General features: G+C 36.9%; 1 protein-coding gene across 1 annotated transcript in view; it reads right to left on the reverse strand.

The window, feature by feature from the left end:
• The window catches only part of PLCZ1 (phospholipase C zeta 1), a 48,890-nt gene that overhangs the window by 12,258 nt on the left and 14,508 nt on the right, over nucleotides 1–22,124 (reverse strand). The window contains exons 4-9 of the mRNA XM_057491288.1: nucleotides 14,846–15,047; nucleotides 10,583–10,727; nucleotides 6,715–6,864; nucleotides 4,031–4,270; nucleotides 2,607–2,754; nucleotides 211–327 (exon numbers count right to left, since the gene is read on the reverse strand). Coding sequence (XP_057347271.1) covers nucleotides 211–327; nucleotides 2,607–2,754; nucleotides 4,031–4,270; nucleotides 6,715–6,864; nucleotides 10,583–10,727; nucleotides 14,846–15,047 — 1,002 coding nt within the window. The remainder of the gene's footprint in view (nucleotides 1–210; nucleotides 328–2,606; nucleotides 2,755–4,030; nucleotides 4,271–6,714; nucleotides 6,865–10,582; nucleotides 10,728–14,845; nucleotides 15,048–22,124) is intronic.

A 22,124-nucleotide genomic window follows, 5' to 3' on the forward strand; every position in this document is an offset into this window, starting at 1 on the left:
CAAGTAGATTTACCTCTCAACTAAATATCCCACTTAGGAATAACTTCAGCTCTTGGAGTCAATGAGTCATCGTAATTGCCTGACCAAAAAATACCAAGGGCCAAAAATTCTTCATAGGAAGCTTTTCTCATGAATCTTTCATTAATTCACAAAATGAATCCATTTTATCTTATATTTGTATAAAAACCCTTAATATCCTGTATAACATACCCATTTGACAACCTAAATTCCAAAATTCTTGAGGATTAAAATTAGAAGAGTCTGTTCTTGTTCCTTTAGGATATATCCTAGTAATGAACTTCCTGGTGTGAAGAATAAAATCATGGGCTAAAATAAATAAATAAATGATTAAAGCATTGTGAAAAAATTCAAATAAACTGCTATATCTGTGTAAGTTGTATAATCTTACAATAGTTTCAACAAATATGATATATATCATCTTTGCAAAAATATTTGCAATTCATGGAAATAAAAATAAATCCATGACTTTATGTTTGACAGTGTAGTTCACTGTTATTGAGAAGTTAATAATAATTTTTATTAAACAGTTTTATGTATACCAATCACTCAGGAAATAAAGCAGATAGCATATTTCTTTTTCTCACATGCAAATTAATTTCAGTTTGACATAATACATAAAATTCCAAAATAAAATCCAGTTTTTAAAACAAAAGTAGCCTCTTTCTCAATTTTTTCCTTATTTAAATTTGGTTTTCACATTAGGACAGAATTCCATGTTAAGTCATATAAAGCTATACGATGCCAAACCAAATTAATCCAGTTGAGGATTTATTCCTCAGATTCATAGGGTTGAAGGGGACCATATATTTATTCAATTCAGTTCCCAACTCACCTCCCAACACCACAGCCTCTTCCCCACAAATTCATTCAATCTGTCTTGGGTTCCTCCATTAAAAAAAGAATTTGCAAACTCCCAGTACAGAAGTTCTCTCTTATCCTCTGGTTTGCTTGCTATTTCAGTTATCAGCAGTCACCTGCTGTCTGGAATCAGAAGACTGTCCTTCTAACAAATCGTCAGAAGGTCAGTAGTGGCCCACCACTACATCACAATGCCTACATTATTCACTTCACTTCAGCTCATCATGTAGGTATTTTATCATCTTATATCATCACAAGAAGAATGAGTACAGTTCAAAAAGATATTTTGAGAGAAACCACATTCACATACTTTGTAGTATGTATACTGTTGTAATTGTTCTATTTTATTAGCCATTAATCTCTTACCAGTATGTATGTATGTATAGGAAATAAACATAGTATATATAGGGTTTGTTACTACCTATGGTTTCAGGCATCCACTGGAGGTCTTGAAATATATACCCCATGGATAAGGGGGGATGACTGTACCTCTGATTATTTCAAATGTTTTCCTTACCATCCTTATAGTGCACATACATACACAATTGTTTCATAATAACTTATTCATTCTGCTTATAGTACAGTCTATTCTATTGTTCTATTCTGTTCTATTTCATTGCATTCTACTCTATTATTTTAACTATGGCCCAGACCTACTGAATTAATTTTTGGTCATAATCTGTAGTCTAAAAACAAAAAGGTCCTGAAGGGTCTCTTTAACAGGCAGTTTGGAGAGAGGGGCTGAAGTATACCTCGTGACCTGTGGCTACCAGTGGCCAGGCCAAAGAGGTCAGCCGACAAATGGATAAGACCATATTTCCAAACAGCCTACAGCTATTCTCAGGCCATGTGCAGATGCCAATTTTCCTGCTATGGGGATTCTACACGAGATGGTAGGTTGCAATTTTTTAGAAAAATCTGGACAGTGTCCTGACTGTTGAGTTAATTGCCCATCCCTTTCTAAATTGAGGGTGTTTCCTGCCATATAAGACTGGGAAGCCGGTGTGGTCTGCTTCCCATCCTTTTGCCCAGGCCTGTTGCATCTTGGGTTCCACCAGAAAGAATAACCCACCTCAGATTTAGAATCAGACGACAGCAGCAGGAAGAGGCAGAGACAAATGGTACCACCTCAGGGGGCGGTGGCCGTGCGCCCTCGGCACAGCCATCTGGTGGTCTGGCCCGGCTGCCCTTTCCTTCACTTCGTATGAACAGCTTGCTGGTCTGTTTAACTGTCCTCTCAGATGCCTGCTGAGCCGCCAGACTCCACCCTGGCCGCTCTGCCTGCCCCCAGCCTTCACTGTCGCTTCCTCACAGTCTGCTGCCCCTCAGAGGCATCTTTCCGAAACACACAGGGATTCGGGTGAGCCCTGAGATTTCAGTCTCCTCCCCTCAGCTTTGACTGCAGGACGAAGTTCCAGCTCCTCTTCACGTGGCTCTGCCTCGTTCTGCGGCCCCGCCGCTCACCGCTCTCCCACGGAAACCCCACCCGCCAGAGCGTCCACCCTGGACATTCTCGACCAAACGTCACGCCTTAACCGCGTTCGTCAACGGTGGAGTTCTGTGAAATAAAATTTCATGTGACCTGTGCCACACAACCCCTTTTTAGATTATGTTGAATATGTTGACATTTTATGAGAACATAGGTTTTATAAATATCACTGGTCAATCCCTTAGCAGTCAATGTAACTTGTTTACATATTTCATTTGTTTGAATCGTAAGACTTTACCTTTCAACTTGGAAAGTTTTCGGGCTTTTGTCTCCCCAATAGAATTAGTTTCATTAAATTGCTGGTGCATTCTTGAACGGTGAAAGCTTCTGAACTTCTCGGCTTTCGTGTAAATGACAAGATCAGATAGGGCCATAGCCACTTTTACCTTTGCGGCATAAAAATAAAATGCAGGAATTTCACATTTTTGCACTAAGCATTTGAAAAAAGACACTCAGTAAAGAAAGGATGTTTTCAAGCAATGATTTTAGTCTCATAAGATGATCCCCTCAAAAGCTATTTGGATTAGGTACATCTGATTACTTTTTATGATGATTTTACTTAATGTTAATATGAAACAGCCTAAACATAAATACCAACTAATGAAATAAGTACTGAGGATGACAAATATTGCTATTTCCCTTTTCCCAAAGATCTCAATTTATACTCATGAATTTTACAAATTCACAAATTTTAGTCATGAGTAAGTGTATTTCCAGCTTGATCTAACATTTTGGAATAATATTTGGAATATTGTACCATGTACACTTGTTCTTTTACAGCCCAGCATCTATATGCTCTACATTGCTGTTAGTTAGTGCCTCCCCAAGTTCTGTTTTGAGAAAACAGTCTTTGTTCATGCTCAATGCATGGACTTAAGTATCATTAATGCGGATCAGGGCTAGCTAGACAGAGTTTTGCATTCCCCCAGCAATAGTAATTGGTTCAGGGATGCACACATCACTGATCACAGCCAATGTACAAAAAGAATTTGCTTAGTCAGCAGAGAGTTAGTTAGCTAGGCCTTCCACTGGATTTGAACCTGAAAGCTTATAAAGCTGAAGCTTCGCGGAGTCTCGTACCAATATAAGTAGGGCCGAAGTTGGAGAAAGAAATGAAGTTCTGTGAACTTTGCTTGACACTGTTCCAAGTCATTCCTGAAATTAGAATCCCTTTCCCTGGACTTTTCATTTATGTGGGCCAAGTCACATTTTACTTAAACCAGCTGAATTAGTTTTGTGTCACTTGCACACTTCTTTTATCCTGCTAATTTGTATACTTATGTTGTATACTATATGTTGTAAACAGTGATTTTCTTGTCTCAGACAGTTGACCTCCTTGAAGGCAGAGACAATATGTAGTTCATCTCTCTATCTTTTGTACACTGCAAATGGGTGGTACATAAGAACACGTAACATTTGTTGACTATAGAAACAATTTTCTTATAGAGAAAAAAGTTAAAACAAGCTAACACAGGAAAATAGATAACAACTTTTGAAATTTCTTTTCCACTGAGAAGTCTTTCCAAACACATTTTAAGTGATAGACTTTTTATAACAGGGAAAAGATGTTTCCCTCTGAAAACAATTTTTTAATTCTCCACCAGTAAGAAAGTAAGACAATTTTTCAATCACTTGTAAGATTTTCACAAAGCATCATCTCACCCTTCTTTTCTTGAAAAGCGGTAATCCGACGACCCTTTTCTTCTCTGTTTCCTGGTCTGGACCTTCTTTTAAAATACCTGCCGCTTCTGATTCCTTGACTTCGTCCTCCTCATCCTCTTGATCTGTCTCCTCCTCTTCACATTCCTCTACCTGACCATGCTTATCACTGCCTCTCCTCTCACGGGTTTCCCTTAAGGTTCCTATTTTTTTGTTTCTAACTAATACTTTGAGTTTTAACGCCTGCAGAAGCAATTCAAAAGAGAGATGCAGTTACACATGTACAGGGAAGTTTGCGTTCGTAACAGTCATTGAAAAGTCTTCCATCATGTTTTCAGTTAGCCCACAGTAGTAAGATCTCCTGAAGACCCCTCTTGTCCTTATCCCTGTGAATGCCGCAATGGACACCAGTGATACTACGGAACTGACCAAACTGCACCAAGAAATAAGCCTGTCATGATTGGGACTTATTGTAGCTCCATTTCTTTTATATTCCACAAACTGCTACAATTCGAAAACTTGGAAAAATCTGAATATACATATATATATATGTTAATACATTATATGGTAACACTATATATGTGTTTATAGTACATAGATGTGTGTGTATTAAAATACTTGCAATGTTACAGAAGTTAGAATGTTACGACTTTTGATAGTAAATACTCATTACCTTCTTATCCAGCATTAAAAAGTATGACATAAGATCAGGTATACAAAAATGTCTGTGGTCATGTCTGGTGTCTAGTACAGACTAAAATGAAAGATTAGTAAATATTTTTCATATTCCAGCTGTGTTGCATACACCCATCATCAACTTAATACTTCCAGTCCTTCAAAACAAAGAATGTGGCCAAATTCACTATCAGGTCACTTGTTTTAAAGCCAAAACCCCCAGTTCCTTGCTTTCACTTAATTATTGCTGCCTTTTCCACTACTTATTAATCTAACAAACATGCCTATCAAATGCCTGCTCTTTTATACCCAATGCTGCTGCAATCTGGACTATGAAGGAAGTTCATTTCTTCAGAGAGCTTTGACTGTCCTTCCTTCTGTCATCTCAGGTACCCACTCACGTACAGTCGTCTCTGCCTTCTCCCCTCTACCGGGGCCCTTATATAATTAACACAGCGTTTGCCAAAATGCTCTCTGTAACCACACCACCACAAGCCTCACTTGTGAAAGGAACAGCATCCCGGGATCTACTTCTGAATAAGAGAATCAGAATCTTGAGTGGTGGGACTGGGATTCCTGTTTAACAAATCCCCAGGCAATTCTTTTGTACACTAAAGACTAAATACAGTATGCGAAAATGATTTTATCTCTAATTCCTCCTTTATTCACTGGGGAGCATCTCCTTTCTTTAGTATGGAAGCAACACCTTTAATGTAAACTGTGTATCTGAATGCTAAAAAAAATAGATTTATAAATAATAGGAGGAAGGATTCTATTCCTAGAAAGTTAAAAATTATAATTTCCTGAATTAGACCATGACTCTTAGATTAAATCTTTGATAATATGTTTCCAGCACTTCGCACTAATTATTTAGTATTTCTTTCCTGCCGTAATTGAGCACATTTAGTCTGTGGGCATCCTCATGAGGTGAGTCACAGTGTTTCCATTTGTTCATTTTATATTTGTCTGTCACAATTCTATCACGAGTCCTGTACTTCCGGTCACCAGTGTCACAAAACTTTCACCTTTAAATTTTCCACTTATCTCAGTAAAATACAGAAAACTATAAAGGGACATATTCAAATATTACAAAAATACTGCTCTACCTACCAAAGTGATGATATGTCAAAGTTAAACTATTGGTTGTTAGACAATATGTTCCTGTGAAAAAGAAGAGTTTCATCTATCACCTGGTAAAATTTGGGGTGAGGAGAACAGGCTAGCAGGGGAAACGGAGGAGGGGCCAGGCAGGAGCAAGGGAAGCCTCAAGAAGGTGCAGCCCCAGAAGGAAGAGTCCCGAAGAGGAAGGAGGCGTCGGTGGTGGTGAAGGTGACGGGGGGATGAGTCCGGTGAAGACTGAAGTAGGTCTGTCAGAACTTACCAGAAGGATGGCTTGGACGATCACAGGGACGCTCACGTGCAGTAGGAAGGGAAGCCACAGGAGGAGGTGAGGAAGTGGAAATTTGGGAAGAGACGGAGAGTAATATATTGAAGAGAGAGCTGGAGAGGGAGCTGAAATCCTGAGGGCAGGGTGGGGTTTTTTTAAACCAAATACTTTATGTTCCACTGACGATGGAAAGGGGCCCATAAGGGCCGGGATGTTGAAAAGAGCAGATTTTTTAAAAGAGGAACCTGCCACCCATACGCTGAGGTATTGGTCACGGATTCTATTTACAGCCCAGATCTTTGTTTCTTTCTTAGTCTTTTGCCTATAAATAACACCAAATTTTTTGTGGCCTTTTTTTAGCAGACTTGAAATTTTGGACTCATGGGGTATGATACAAAATAAAAATATGGGTTTTTACATGTATGTCTATTATTCTCTTTATCAAAATATGTTCATCAGAGGTCCACTAACAGGAACATTTCATAGGCAGCACATTGCAGACACGCTTCTATACATACCCCAAACTAAGCAACGTCGTTGGTCTCTAACCAGTTTTATGCACCAGTATAATAGTGACGTGCTTTTTCTTTTTGTCTTAACCTGAGATTCTCAGAGAAAATGTTACCTCTGGTGAAGGTAGTTTGTCAGGAAAATCATCAAGCATATCAGAAAGCAAGGTATCTCCAAAAACAGACTGCAAAATGTCTGCCATCACTTCTTGCTGGGAAGCGGAGCAGTGATTTTCTAATGAGAGCACCACTGGGTAGTCAGACGTCTAAAAAATTAATCATCACTATGGTTATTGATCAGAATTCCTCAATAACTTTGATACAATTATAGAAGCACTCAATCTATTTTAAAACTTCAACTCTTCAATACCTTTACAAAAGAAGTTTTCTTTAAATTGACAGCATTTTTGAGTTTGACAAAACAGGAAACATTAAATTTGTGTAGAAAAGATTATTTCTATTCACACTAGAAGTATAAAAAACAACCAAAACATCAAAAGGGGAGTTCTTATTTAAATAACTTATGCCAGAGCCATTTAAAGGCATGACACAGATCTGTTAAGAAACAGTTAGAGCTATATATACTGCTATAGAAAGTTATCTCTAATACAGTCTTATGAAGCCAGTTGCCAAAAAAGTAAAACTCTACATCCTAATTTTTAAATTTAATATGTACATATTATATATGGATAGATACATATGTGTGTGTGTGTGTGTGTGTGTGTTCATTTAGTAATTTTTAGATGTAAAGGAAAAATTTTAACTCTGATAAGTTAGGGGAAATTTTAATTTTCTACCTTTTCAGTTTTAAATTCTATAATCAAAACTCTGTGCTTTATAATTAGAAACAAAGAGAAAGACACTTCCAGTTTTTACTAATAAAGGAGGTGATGCTACAAAGATTTTTGCCCTTTGTCACCACTGGGAATTTGATATTTGCCACAAAATAGAGAACATTTTAAAATCTTATTAAAAATTATTTTATCTTATTGCCATATATCAAAGCACATCACCAACTTGTAAACGAGTCCAGGAATTGCAAGATCTGCTGCATTATCTGAAACCTTTGACTAAGAGATATAATATCATGCCTTTTTAATGTACAAGTATTTCTGTTTCTTGTGGCTGCAGTAACATAATACCACAAACTTGGCTGCTTTGGAACAACGGAAATTTATTTCCTCACAATTCTGGAGGCCAATATCTTACAATCAATGTCACTGGCAAAAATCAAATTGTTAGCAGGGTCAGGGTCAGCCCTTGCTTGTTCCAGATTCCGGTGGCTGCCAACTTTCCTTGGCTGGTGGCCATATCCCTCCAGTCTCTGCCCCTCATCTTCACGTTCCTGCCTCCTGTGTGTATGTTAAATCTCCCCCTCCTTCCCCCTTAAAAGGATGCATATTGATGGCATTTCAGGCCCACCAGTTAAGCCAGGATAATCCCATCACCTCAAGGTCCTTAACTGTATCCCATTTGCAAAGACCTTTCTCCAAATAAAGTAACATTTACAGGTTTCAGAAATTAGAACTTGACATCTTTGGAGCCTTTATCAGCTTGCTACAATAACCTTCTCATGCATACACCCATACATATATATTGGCTCAGTCTAATATCAAGAGAACAGTGCAAAATTTTTTCCTAAAAAGCGATTTTGACACTGGGCAAAGTGATGGCCTAAGTAGATAGATTCCTCAATTAGGCCCTGACTTCACTCCCGAAGAAAAGCTCTGTGACCTTGAATCCAGTTCTCTGGGATGGTCCTCTCGTCTTTAATCCACCTTGGCCTCATGGAAAGTAGATGTTAAGGAGTTTGCTTTTGTTAAAGCCAAGCAACTTCTGCAGCTCACTGACCAAGGGTTGTTTTAAGACTCACCTAAGAGTCAGGCTTATGTTGTGTTGTGCTGTGTTGTGTTGTGGTTTTGACAATATAATTTCCTCAAAAATCTTAGATTTCTTATGTTTGCCTCTAGCAAATTACATGCACCAGTAACTATATCCAAAGTTTTTTCTAGTCACCATTATCAAGTCTATTTTATCTTGTCAACCTCTCTTCCTCAAATTAATGGTGACTATCTTGAGTAGAAGGTTTACCTTCCAATCTAATCTTTGCTGCAAAGCTGAGTCACCCTGTTTAACTAAGAAGTCCCCTTGGGTCTTAATTGATCAAAACCTTTTTTCATTCCATCTCTTTCTCTTTGGAGCTTTAGAAGCTGTAGGGGTTTCCATCCTTACAATGCCTTTGAATTTTAAGATTGTCTATATTTCCTTTTATTTCCTCAGCTACTCATCCTGAATGAAGTAATAAGGTTTGCTATGGGAAGAAAGTTCAGATAAAGGTAATAGCAAGTGCAGGGGCTTTGAGATGTATCTGAAAAAAGAGTAAACGCGAAGCAAACAAGGGAGAGGGGAGCGGGAAAGGTTGGAGAGGCAACAGGAAGCAGACCGTGTAGGGCAAGGGAGTCACTGTATGGATTTTAGCTTTTTTATTGTGAGTTGGACTCTAGATTTTGAGAAGGGGAATGACATCATTTGACTTACCAAAATGTCACTCTGGCTGATACATTGAGATGACACTGCAGGGGAGATGGGAGGGAGGGAGGAACATTGAATAAGAAGCCATTGTAATAATCCAAGTGAGGGGTGATGGTAGTTGGCCAGAAGAGTGACAGTGAGAATGAGGAGAAGAGGTTAAATTCCATGTATATTTTGAAAGTGGAGCCAAGAGGATTTGCCGGAGAACATATTAAAGGGTTGGAGAAAGGGGGCTGGGGGATGTTAAAGTTTAAAACAATGATTTAGACATGAACACATAGGAGTTGCCATTAACTGAGATGGGGAAGACCACGGTGAGCACAGCCGTGAGTGACAAATATCTGGGGCTTAATTCTGAACGTGTCAAGTCAAACATGCCTACTTCATACGCAAGTGAAAAAGTCAAAAGCATAGTTGTCTATACTGATGTAGAGTTGAAGGAAGAATATGGGTAGAGACATTAACTTAGAAGTCATCAGAAATTAGATGTTTATGAGACTCAATGCCATTGTATCGATGTCTTATATTGATAGAAATAGTTCATATTTCATATTTATATTTTATGCATATTTAGTATGTTATGTTTTATTTCCACTAAGAGAATAATTTATTTAAATTTGTGATTTTAAGTTAGATTTATGTTCACAAATAATATGTTGATCTATTTAGACCTTTGGAGCTTTTATCAAATTTATAAGTTTATTAGATATACTTTAATTGCTTTGTAAGATTTTGCTAAATCTCTTCAATTGCACTATAATGACATACTTAAGAAAAAAATTATATATACTAAGTTTATAAAAACAATTTAAAATGTCTGAAGATACTTTGAGCCAAGTTTACAAATGGAACCAAGGAATATTCAAAATTGAGTGATTGCTAAACCCTGCTCAATTTATAGACTAAGGATTCGTAAAGTGGATTTAGAAGCTCTAGAAAGAACTAGATTTTTGAGTCTGCAACTTTAATTGATTGAAAATAATTTTACAATCCAAAGTAAACTTCTAAACAATCTTTGCTGAATGAATAGTTGTCATCATAGTCATAAAAATGTTGATGATCAATATGATAGATTCGGATACATTTTTGTGTCTTGAAAGTAAAATAGTTGAATATTGGTAAAACATATTATTTTATATACCTGTATTTCTCAAACTTTTTTAGCCATTAGAGTAAAAAACATATTTTAAATTGTGACACAATATACACACACTATATATATATTATATAACTAAACAAAAAATTCTATGAAGCTATCATCTACCTTACTGAGATTAACTTTGATAATCTACCTTTAACTATATATTATAGGGCTTCCACTGCCTACTAATGGATCATAAGCCACAATTTGAAATATCGCTGATCTAAACTAAGGCCAAGCATTACAGGATTTTGAAACAAGACAAATACATTATGTTTAAATAACTATAATTCACAAAGATATACACATACCACAAATGCATATTTGTGTATCGCTTGGATAACAGTTTTAAACAGAAGCCTGCTGGTGAGTGTATACCCATGATACACAATAGGTTTATTTTGTGATCCATCCCAGCAGTCAATTTCCAGACAACGGCATCCTTTTACAAGGGCACTAGAAAAATTAAACAAAATATATTGTCATTCCAGATCATTAAAAATGTATACCCTAGTGTCAAAATATTCCAGAAACCTTTTGTGATTTAGCAGTAAATGCATAAATGAACCCATAATGAGGACAAGTTGCTGTGTCGGAATGAACACACTCTCCTTCTTATCTTCTGTGAGCATGGTGACATGGAACAAATATGTGCCAACCACAGTTCCAGCACCTTGAAGATGGTGCAGGTATAGTGCTGTGAACTATGAATCCTGCAAATTCTACCTGTCCCTTATGATCTAAGTTTTACAAGGGTAGGAACTGTAATTTCAACCTCATAAAAAATGTTTGATATGTAGTTCACTACCAGTAAATATTTGTTGTGTTTATATTAGAAAAAAATAGAAATTACAGGGAGGTCAGAGGAGAACCCTCCATACGTGGAGATCTTTTTCCCATAAAAACCCAAGGTAACACTTTTTTCCAAGAACTGTATTAAATTAGCACCCCCTCTCCAGGCCAGTGGTCCTCTTAGTCAGGACAATTTTTCACCCTAGGAGACCTTTGTCAATGTCTAGAGATATTTTTTGTTGCCATAACTGGGGATGGAGGATGGGGTTGCACCTAGCATCTAGTGGGAGAGTCAGGGATGCTGCTAAATGTTCTACAATACATAGGACCAGCCCCCACAGCAAAGAATTTCTGACCTCAAATATTAAGAATTTTGGAAACCCTGTGCTATGTCATAAAAACCTGGAGAAGAGAATGTGGTTCCAGCACCTGTACTTGATATAGAATCAGTAGTTCTTCTAAACAAGAATAGAGTAACAGCACTATAAAACCATATGAGAAAATAGAGCTTTTCGATCTAAAGCTTCTTTGGGATCGTATTTAGTCCACTTTCTAGGAAGATGACTCAAGCAGTATTTAGGTAGGAGTGTAACTAAGAAAAGATAAAGCAATTATGACACTGAAGTCAACATGCTATATTCAGAAAAATGGGGCCTGTGTTCCCTTGGGAATAATATGGATGAAAGATGGATGGAGCTGGAGGAGACACGGCATTCTCCCAGAAGGGAACTGGTGAATCTCGTTTTTCTTCAAGGCTTCATTACAACACAAAATATAAAATTGCATGATTAATAGATTATTTGTTTAGGTTGTTTGGGGGCTTGTTTGATTTTTACGACCACTTTTGTTCTACCTTTAAGTGCACACTGCTTCATTCAGGATGTAGTGATGTCCTACAATGTAAACTTGCAGAAGTTCATCAGTCCACTTACCTTTGTGTTGGAGGGATGGGCCAAGAACACTTTTCTAGAGAAATCTTGTTTTTAACCCAATAATATTTCTATGGGCAAATAAGGTGGCCATCTAATTTAAGGTACAAGTCCTAAACTGAGCTACGTATGTGGAATTTAAAATGAATATATTTCTCAGCTTGTGGATTTTTATGTAAGTCTTTAGATCTTAAATTGGAGAAGGAATATCTATTTATAAAGTTTTTTAATTGCTCTGAAAGAATATATGCTTTAATCTCCTTAGCTAATCAAAATAAATCGTCTTGCCCTTTTCATCAACACAGTGTCCTTTCTGCGGGCTGCTACCAGAGAAAAATCTTGAACTGTCTGCTGGGAAAAAAGCAAAAAGAAAACAAAAAAACTACCAAAACTTCAGTTGTGGAAGACTTGTCATGAAGGACAACCTACACTATACTGATTGTAGCTGCTTCTCCAGATAGATTTAATTTTATCCTTAGACCAAGCCAACCCTTATCAAACTTTTTATTTTGAAGACCTTGGCTTGGTCCCCAGCAAAGGTGTTTTGAGTGGATTGTACTGTAGCATTCCGACCTCTTATTGGCAGGCATGTAAGAGAAAGTAGTGTCTCTTCCAGTGGTATTATTAAGCCCACTTTCCACTATGTCATAGTGTGTCCCCTTTTTGAGAATGAATAATGGAAATGTCTCTCTCAGTAAACACTCCACTTCTATAAATTTAAGGGGTGTTCCATGGACTAAAATATTTAATGTTATAAGGTAGTTAATATTAGTTTTCCTCTCTTAAAAATGAGGAAATTGAGACACAAAGAGGTTATATCTGTTATACAGTTAAAAAATGAAGGAAAGGCATGGAAGAGAAGTAACAGAAACTTAAACATGAATAGGTAAGCGTTACGCTATTCCACCTCTCATGGGTTGAGAAATTTTGAAAACTTGCATCTGAGAGTGTAAATTCCACACATAGGTGCAGAAACAGAGGAAATAATATAATTCAATTTAAATTTTCAGTTCGGTGGAGCATTTTCTTGGAATTCAAAAGGAATTTTCTATATTTCTAAATCAGTCTGTTTAAAATTTATTTTCTCTTTTAAAAAAATTAAAATAATAAAGTAATACTAAAAGCTTCTATAATGAAAGTATAGCTATGAATTGGGCTCTCTGCAGAATTCTAAATAGCCACATTTCTCAGTTTGTGGATTTATGTGTATTTACTTAGATTTTAAATTGAATAAACAATGTTTATTTGTAAACTTGATATTATCATGTGATTAGAAAATATCTTTTATATCTAAGGTTTTCCTTAAGTAATATCATCCAGTCACACGGCTTTGACCCTCACTTACACGCTGATGACTTCCAATTCTATTTTCCAGTCTGGATATTTCTTGTAAATCCCAGACACACACACCTGACTATCTGACCTGGCCTTTTGATACCTAATTGGTATTTTTAACTAATGTGGGAACCATCAGACTCTTCTTCTGCTTCACACCCTACAATGGCCCCTATCCCAGGCTTCACTGTCTTTGTCCATAATATCACCATATACTAGGTTATCAGGTCAAAAATCTGATACTGCACTTTCACTTATGCCTCTCTTCAAATCACTTGGTAAGTCTCGTCTGGCTCTGCCTCCTTAAAATGTTTCAAATTCAAACACTTGTTTCAACTGCTGCCTCACGAATTCACCGTTTAAATAACCATCATCCCTGGAACTGCTACCATATCTTCGCACATCATCTTCCACCTCCACTCTTGTACCACCAGTCTTTCCTCCACAATCAAAAGCAAATCAAATTATGACGTCATCACAAGGAAAACCCTTCCAATGACTTCCCAATGCAATTGAAATACGATCCATTCTCCTTTCCTGGGTCTCTCAGACCATGACAAATTGACACCGTCTACCACCTCAAACTCCCCTCCCTGCATTCTCCACACGCATCTCCAGCCACACTTGGTGACTTTCTCTCATTTGACCATGCCAAGCCCTTATTATTTCTCCTACTTAACATGCCCTTCCTACCAGATCTTTCTGAGGCTTCCTCTTTATTATCACTCAGACCACAACTATGTCATCTATAGAGAAGCCTTCCCCTATCCTTTAACTAAAGTAACACTCTCCACCTCATGGTTACTTTCTATCATGTTATCCTCCTTCATCTTCTCCATATGGACTCACCAGTCCCTGAAAGTATCACTTTGTCTACCTGCTTATTATCTGTCTGTTCCTGTAAACAGACGAGCATGGCCCTCTTGAAGATCTGTTCACCACTGTAACCTCAGTTGACTGACTAAAGTGAAGTGGGTATTAATATTTTGCATATTTTAATTATTATTACTACATGATATTTTGTAAGTTACAAAACTAGAGGTGTAGCATGAATTTCTTTTAATCTATGTAAATCATTTGGCATATAGATCTATGTATACCATGACCTATCAGTGTCAAATTACACAATTTACTCTCTGTGTTGGCTTAACTTACAGTATTGTATCCTGATGCCTGGGAATTAATTTTAACCATATTTTTTAAATCTAGGATGTTCTGATTAGCTAAATAAGATAAATCTTCTTCATATGTTTTCTTATAAGTATCCAAATTATTCAGGAAACTTCAGAGGACCAGTAGCTAGAGAGAGGAGGTTAGCAGGCAGGATTAGAAGAAAAGCATATGATACTAATACATAAAATAAATAATATGGCCATGCACAAATCAAAATTCCTCTTCCCTATGTGTTTATGTAACAGACATAGACTGCTTTTACTGGGGGAGTATCACCTAGTGGGGTAGACATCACCAGAAACTTCGAAATGTTTTAAAATGTAATGGATTTAAAAATCAAAATACCTTACATATCCCCAAAGGTCACTTGGTCCTACTAATTGATCAGATATCAAGTATGTATTATGTGAACTTGAAATAAAATAATCATTTAATGGATGATTCATATCTTGATAAACTTTTTCACACTCGTTGTTAAATAGTAAACATTCAGATGAATCCATGTATCTTGTAAAGCCTTCAAATGACATCTGTTGTGCTTGCCTAACTATAAAAGAGTAAGTTGAAAAGATGAAGAAAATTCATTAGCAGTATCAAAGCTACATCTTGCTTTAAAACTTATTCAGTAGTAGAGACTGTTTCTAAAATATTTATTTAGAATTAATACTATTTCTAATTTTTCTTTGGAAACAAATTTCTCTAATGAATTCCTTAGTTCTGGTCAACATTCAAGTAGAGAATATATTATTTAATTATCTCTGATATTTTTAATGTTTTAAATATACATACAAGAAAAGTAACACAGATAGATGAATTTCCACAAGCTAAATATCTCAGTAGTCGGCACCCAGGTCAAAAAACAGAGCATTATAGTTCCCCTGAACTGTCTCCTGCTAACTTTTCAGTCTCTCTCTCTCCCACTGAGTGTTTCAATCATCTGACTTCTAACAGCATAGATTAGTTTTGTCTGGTTTTTGTGCTTTACATGAATGAACTCATACAGTATGCATTTTTCATGAGTCATTTATTTTGCTCAATACTGTTTCTAAGATTTACTCCTGTAGTTGTGTATAGCTAGACATTGTCATTCCCATTATTGTATAGTATTCCACTGCATGAGCACACCACAATTAATTTACCAGTTCTGTTCTTGATGAACATTTGGATAATTTCAAGTTTGGGGCTATTGCAAAGAGTGCTGCTATAAACAAACACATGTCTTTTGTTGCAAATATGTACACATTTCTGTTGTGTGCATGTCTATGAATGAAATTGTTGGGTCATGTGTACATTATCATTGTTAGTAAATTATCTTTGAGCTTTCATGTTCAGTGTCATATATATATCTAAACTATCTGTTAAGCAGAACACTGACTCTGGAATCAGAGAGCTTGGGTTAAATTCAGTTACTTGTTATATGGCGAGAACATTAGTTAATTCTCCCTATCTTTGGAATGATGGCAATCATAGCACCTATGCCTGTATATTAAGTATATATTAGCTCTATAAATGTTAGGTGCTGTTGTTTTTGTTTGTCTCACAGTAAGAGCTGGTGTGAGTATTTACTTCAGAAGAACAGTGATCCTTGGCAAAAAAATTCATTTCCAGGAATTTATACTATAGAAATAGAGATTCAGACAAAGGCAGATGTGCAGAATGTTATGCTAGCATTGTTTATAAAAGCAAAATAAGTAGGGGGGAGGGGGAAAATGCTACAATACTAAGCAGCCTAAAAATATCATAAAAAATATGTAGTGACATAAATAAATGTTTATTACATAAAAGTGAAAAGAACAGCATTCAAAATGCTATTAAAATTTGGTTAAAATAATGAAAGCTAGAAGAAAACTCATTAAATATCTATAGGCATGTAAGTTCTCTATTTTAAAGCCATGCAAATTAAGGAATATTGAAACATATGGGTCAAATGAAACATATATTGTAATAGTAATGATTTGCATGGATTTACTCTATTTCCTGATGTAATTAGCAATGACTGGATTACAGAACTTTTGAACTATTGAAAAATGAAGTAAATATCTTTGGTAATGGTACAGAAAACAACTCATTTTGTGCCCTTAAAAGCTACAGATTGAGATGAGAGGTAAACTCACAGATTTTTAAAAACCTCACTTGGTACACATCACATACCATGCAAGATGTGTTGGAAGAGCTTGGCAGCATTTAAGATTTTACAATCATAGTCAAATTGGACTTAAGTCTCCAAAGTGATCAATAAGCATGTAAATTAAATGCAAGGTCTTGGCTTTGTATGCAAGTGTCTGGGGCAGAGGACGGCTCAAAAAATGAAATGTATGAACAGTATAATATTATGTTTAAAATGTAAACCCAATTCCCATCACATTATCCCTCTGTGTCTTTTAATTTACTACCTGCAGGTAAGAGTGTCCAAAGGAATTTTTTTTAATAGCTTGAGCTAAAACATAAATCAATTCAGTAGTCCTTAGAGAAAGTCTTTGCTAGAAAGAAGAAAAAAGGAAAAGGGGGAAGGGCAGGGGAGAAGGAGGAGAAGAAGTCTGCTGAGTGCATCAGGCATACTTAGTAACATAGTCATTTTACATTCTGCAGCAAGCTCTTTATCTTGTTGCAAACATGCAAAAAGAGGTTTTAAAGGTGATCAGATCAAAGTCTTACTTACTAGTGCTGCATTCAATCTTAGCACTACAATGCTTAAAACGCTCCAGAGTCTTTACATGGCGTTGAGTCATGAAGGTCAAATTGTGTTTATAACCTTCAAGACCAACATGAAATGATCCCTGCCTATCTCTCCAAACTTCTCTTGCACTCAGTCTCCAGGTTCCAACTACACAGTCCCCCGCCTGTCGCTTTAATTCTTCACCTCAGGTCCAACTCTTCTCTGCGCTTGACCTGCAACTTTCTCATGACTTAGGTCTCAACACCCCCTGACAGGACTCTCCTAAACATCCAGCAAAATAATTTGATCCAGAGAAGACTAACCCAGACAGCTTCGACATCTTCTACATCTTCCCCTGAGAAGGAACCTGGGGAGATATATTTAACCAGTCATCCTGAAAAAGAATTCAAAGCAAAAGTCATAACTATGCTGATGGATTTGCAGAGAAATATGCAAGAACTAAGGAGGGAGAATACAGAAATAAAACAATCTCTGGAAGGACTTCAAAGCAGAATGGACAAGATGCAAGAGACCATTAATGGACTAGAAAACAGAGAACAGGAATGCAGAGAAGCTGATGCAGAGAGAGATAAAAGGATCTCCAGGAATGAAAGAATTTTAAGAGAACTCTGCAACCAATCTAAATGGAACAATATCCGCATTATAGGGGTACCAGAGGAAGAAGAAGAGAGAGAAAAAGGGATACAAAGTGTCTTTGAAGAAATAATTGCTGAAAACTTCCCCAAACTAGGGGAGGAAATGGCCTCTCAGACTACAGAGGTACACAGAACACCCATGACAAGGGATCCAAGGAGGGCAACATCAAGACACATAATAATTAAAATGGCAAAGATTAAAGACAAGGAGAGAGTATTAAAGGCAGCCAGGGAGAAAAAAAAGATCACCTACAAAGGAAAACCCATCAGGCTATCATCAGACTTCTCAACAGAAACCTTACAGGCCAGAAGAGAATAGCATGATATACTTAATGCAATGAAACAGAAGGGTCTCGAACCAAGAATACTGTATCCAGCATGATTATCATTTAAATATGAAGGAGGGATTAAACAATTCCAAGACAAGCAAAAGTTGAGGGAATTTGCCTCTCACAAACCACCTCTACAGGGCATCTTACAGGGACTGCTCTAGAAGGGAGCACTCCTAAAAAGAGCACAGAACAAAACACTCAACATATGAAGAATGGAGGAGGAGGAATAAGAAAGGAGAGAAATAAAGAATCATCAGACCATGTTTATAATAGCTCAACAAGCGAGTTAAGTTAGACAGTAAGATAGTAAAGAAGCTAACCTTGAACCTTTGGTAGCCACAAACTTAAAGCCTGCAATGGCAATAAGAACATACCTTTCAATAATCACCCTAAATGTAAATGGACTGAAATCACCAATCAAAAGACAAACAGTAATAGAATGGATAAAAAAGCAAGACCCATCTATATGCTGCTTACAAGAGACTCACCTCAAACCCAAAGACATGCACAGACTTAAAGTCAAGGGATGGAAAAAGATATTTCATGCAAACAACAGAGAGTAAAAAGCATATGTTGCAATACTAGTATCAGACAAAATAGACTTCAAAATAAAGAAAGTAACATAAGATAAAGAAGGACACTGCATAATGATAAAGGGCTCAGTCCAACAAGAGGATATAACCATTATAAATATATATGCACCCAATACAGGAGCACCAACATATGTGAAACAAATACTAACAGAATTAAAAGAGGAAATAGAATGCAATGCATTCATTTTGGGAGACTTCAACACACCACTCTCTCCAAAGGACAGATCCACCAGACACAAAATATGTAAGGACACAGAGGCACTGAACAACACACTACAACAGATGGACCTAATAGACATCTACAGAACTCTACATCCAAAAGCAACAGGATACACATTCTTCTCAAGTACACATGGAGCATTCTCCAGAATAGACCACATACTGGGCTACAAAAAGAGCCTCAGTAAATTCCAAAAGATTGAAATCCTACCAACCAACTTTTCAGACCACAAAGGCATTAAACTAGAAATAAATTGTACCAAGAAAGCAAAAAGGTTCACAAACACATGGAGGCTTAACAACACGCTCCTAAATAATCAATGGATCAATGTCCAAATTAAAATGGAGATCCAGCAATATATGGAAACAAATGACAACAACAACACAAAGCCCCAACTACTGTGGGATACAGCAAAAGCAGTCTTAAGAGGAAAGTACATAGTAATCCAGGCATATTTAAAAAAGGAAGAACAATCCCAAATGAATGGTCTAATGTCACAATTATCGAAATTGGAAAAAGAAGAACCAATGAGGCCTAAGGTCAGCAGAAGGAGGGACATAATAAAGATCAGAGAAGAAATAAATAAAATTGAGAAGAATAAAACAATAGCAAAAATCAATGAAACCAAGAGCTGGTTCTTCGAGAAAATAAACAAAATAGAGAAGCACCTAGCCAGACTTATTAAGAGGAAAAGAGAGTCAACACAAATCAACAGTATCAGAAACGAGAAAGGAAAAATCACGACGGACCCGACAGAAATACAAGGAATTATTAGAGAATACTATGAAAACCTATATGCTAACAAGCTGGGAAACCTAGGAGAAATGGACAACTTCCTAGAAAAACAAAACCTTCCAAAACTGACCCAGAAAGAAACAGAAAATCTAAACAGACCAATTACCAGCAAAGAAATAGAAGCGGTAATCAAAAAACTACCAAAAGAACAAAACCCCTGGGCCAGACGGATTTACCTCGGAATTTTATCAGACATACAGAGAAGACATAATACCCATTCTCCTTAAAGTTTTCCAAAAAACAGAAGAGGAGGGAATACTCCCAAACTCATTCTATGAAGCTAACATCACCCTAATACCAAAACCAGGCAAAGACCCCACCAAAAAAGAAAACTGCAGACCAATATCCCTGATGAACATAGATGCAAAAATACTCAACAAAATATTAGCAAACCGAATTCAAAAAGACATCAAAAGGATCATACACCATGACCAAGTGGGATTCATCCCAGAGATGCAAGGATGGTACAACATTCGAAATCCATCAACAACATCCACCACATCAACAAAAAGAAAGACATGATCATCTCCATAGATGCTGAAAAAGCATTTGACAAAGTTCAACATCCATTCATGATAAAAACTCTCAACAGAATGGGTATAGAGGGCAAGTACATCAACATAATAAAGGCCATATATGATAAACCCACAGCTAACATCATACTGAACAGCGAGAGTCTGAAAGCTTTTCCTCTGAGATCGGGAACAAGACAGGGATGCCCACTCTCCTCACTGTTATTTAACATAGTACTGGAGGTCCTAGCCATGGCAATTAGACAAACCAAGAAATACAAGGAATCCAGATTGATAAAGAAGAAGTTAAACTGTCACTATTTGCAGATGACATGATATTGTACATAAAAAGTCCTAAAGACTCCACTTCGAAACTACTAGAGCTAATATCGGAATTCAGCAAAGTTGCAGGATACAAAATTAACACACAGAAATCTGTGGCTTTCCCATACCCTAACAATAAACTAATAGAAAAAGAAATCAGGAAAACAATTCCATTCACAATAGCATCAAAAAGAATAAAATATCTAGGAATAAACCTAACCAAGGAAGTGGAAGACTTCCTTCTGAAAACCGTAAGACACTCTTAAGAGAAATTAAAGAGGTCATTAACAAATGGAAACTCATCCCATGCTCCTGGCTAGGAAGAATTAATATCATCAAAATGGCCATCCTGCCCAAAGCAATATACAGATTCGACGCAATCCCTATCAAATTACCAACAGCATTCTTCAATGAACTGGAACAAATAGTTCAAAAATTCATATGGAAACACCAAAGACCCTGAATAGCTAAAGCAATACTGAGAAAGAAGAATAAAGTAGGGGGGATCTCACTTCCCAACTTCAAGCTCTACTATAAAGCCACAGTAATCAAGACAATTTGGTACTGGCACAAGAACAGAGCCACAGACCAATGGAATAGAATAGAGACTCCAGACATTAACCCAAACATATATGGTCAACTGATATTCGATAAAGGAGCCATGGACATACAATGAGGAAATGACAATCTCTTCAACAGATGGTGCTGGCAAAACTGGACAGCTACATGTAAGAGAATGAAACTTGATCACTGTCTAACCCCATACACAAAAGTAAATTCAAAATGGATAAAGGACTTGAATGTAAGTCATGAAACCATAAAACTCTTAGGAAAAAACATAGGCAAAAATCTCTTAGACATAAACATGAGTGACCTCTTCTTGAACATATCTCCCAGGGCAAGGAAAACAACAGCAAAAATGAACAAATGGGACTATATCAAGCTGAAAAGCTTCTGTACAGCAAAGGACACCACCAATAGAACAAAAAGGTATCCTACAGTATGGGAGAATATATTCATAAATGACAGATCCGACAAAGGGTTGACATCCAAAATATATAAAGAGCTCACACACCTCAACAAACAAAAAGCAAATAATCCAATTAAAAATGGGCAGAGGAGCTGAATAGACAGTTCTCTAAAGAAGAAATTCAAATGGCCAACAGACACATGAAAAGATGCTCCACATCGCTTGTCATTAGAGAAATGCAAATTAAAACCACAATGAGCTATCACCTCACACCAGTAAGGATGACTACCATCCAAAAGACAAACAACAACAAATGCTGGCGAGGCTGTGGAGTAAGGGGAACCCTCCTACACTGCTGGTGGGAATGTAAATTAGTTCAGCCATTGTGGAAAGCAGTATGGAGGTTCCTCAAAATGCTCAAAATAGAAATACCATTTGACCAAGGAATTCCACTTCTAGGAATTTACCCTAAGAATGCAGCAGTCCAGTTTGAAAAAGACAGATGCACCCCTATGTTTAGCGCTGCACTATTTACAATAGCCAAGATATGGAAGCAACCTAAGTGT

This window comes from Manis pentadactyla, chromosome 14 (genome assembly GCF_030020395.1).
Source record: "Manis pentadactyla isolate mManPen7 chromosome 14, mManPen7.hap1, whole genome shotgun sequence".
In the NCBI taxonomy this organism is placed as follows: domain Eukaryota; kingdom Metazoa; phylum Chordata; class Mammalia; order Pholidota; family Manidae; genus Manis; species Manis pentadactyla.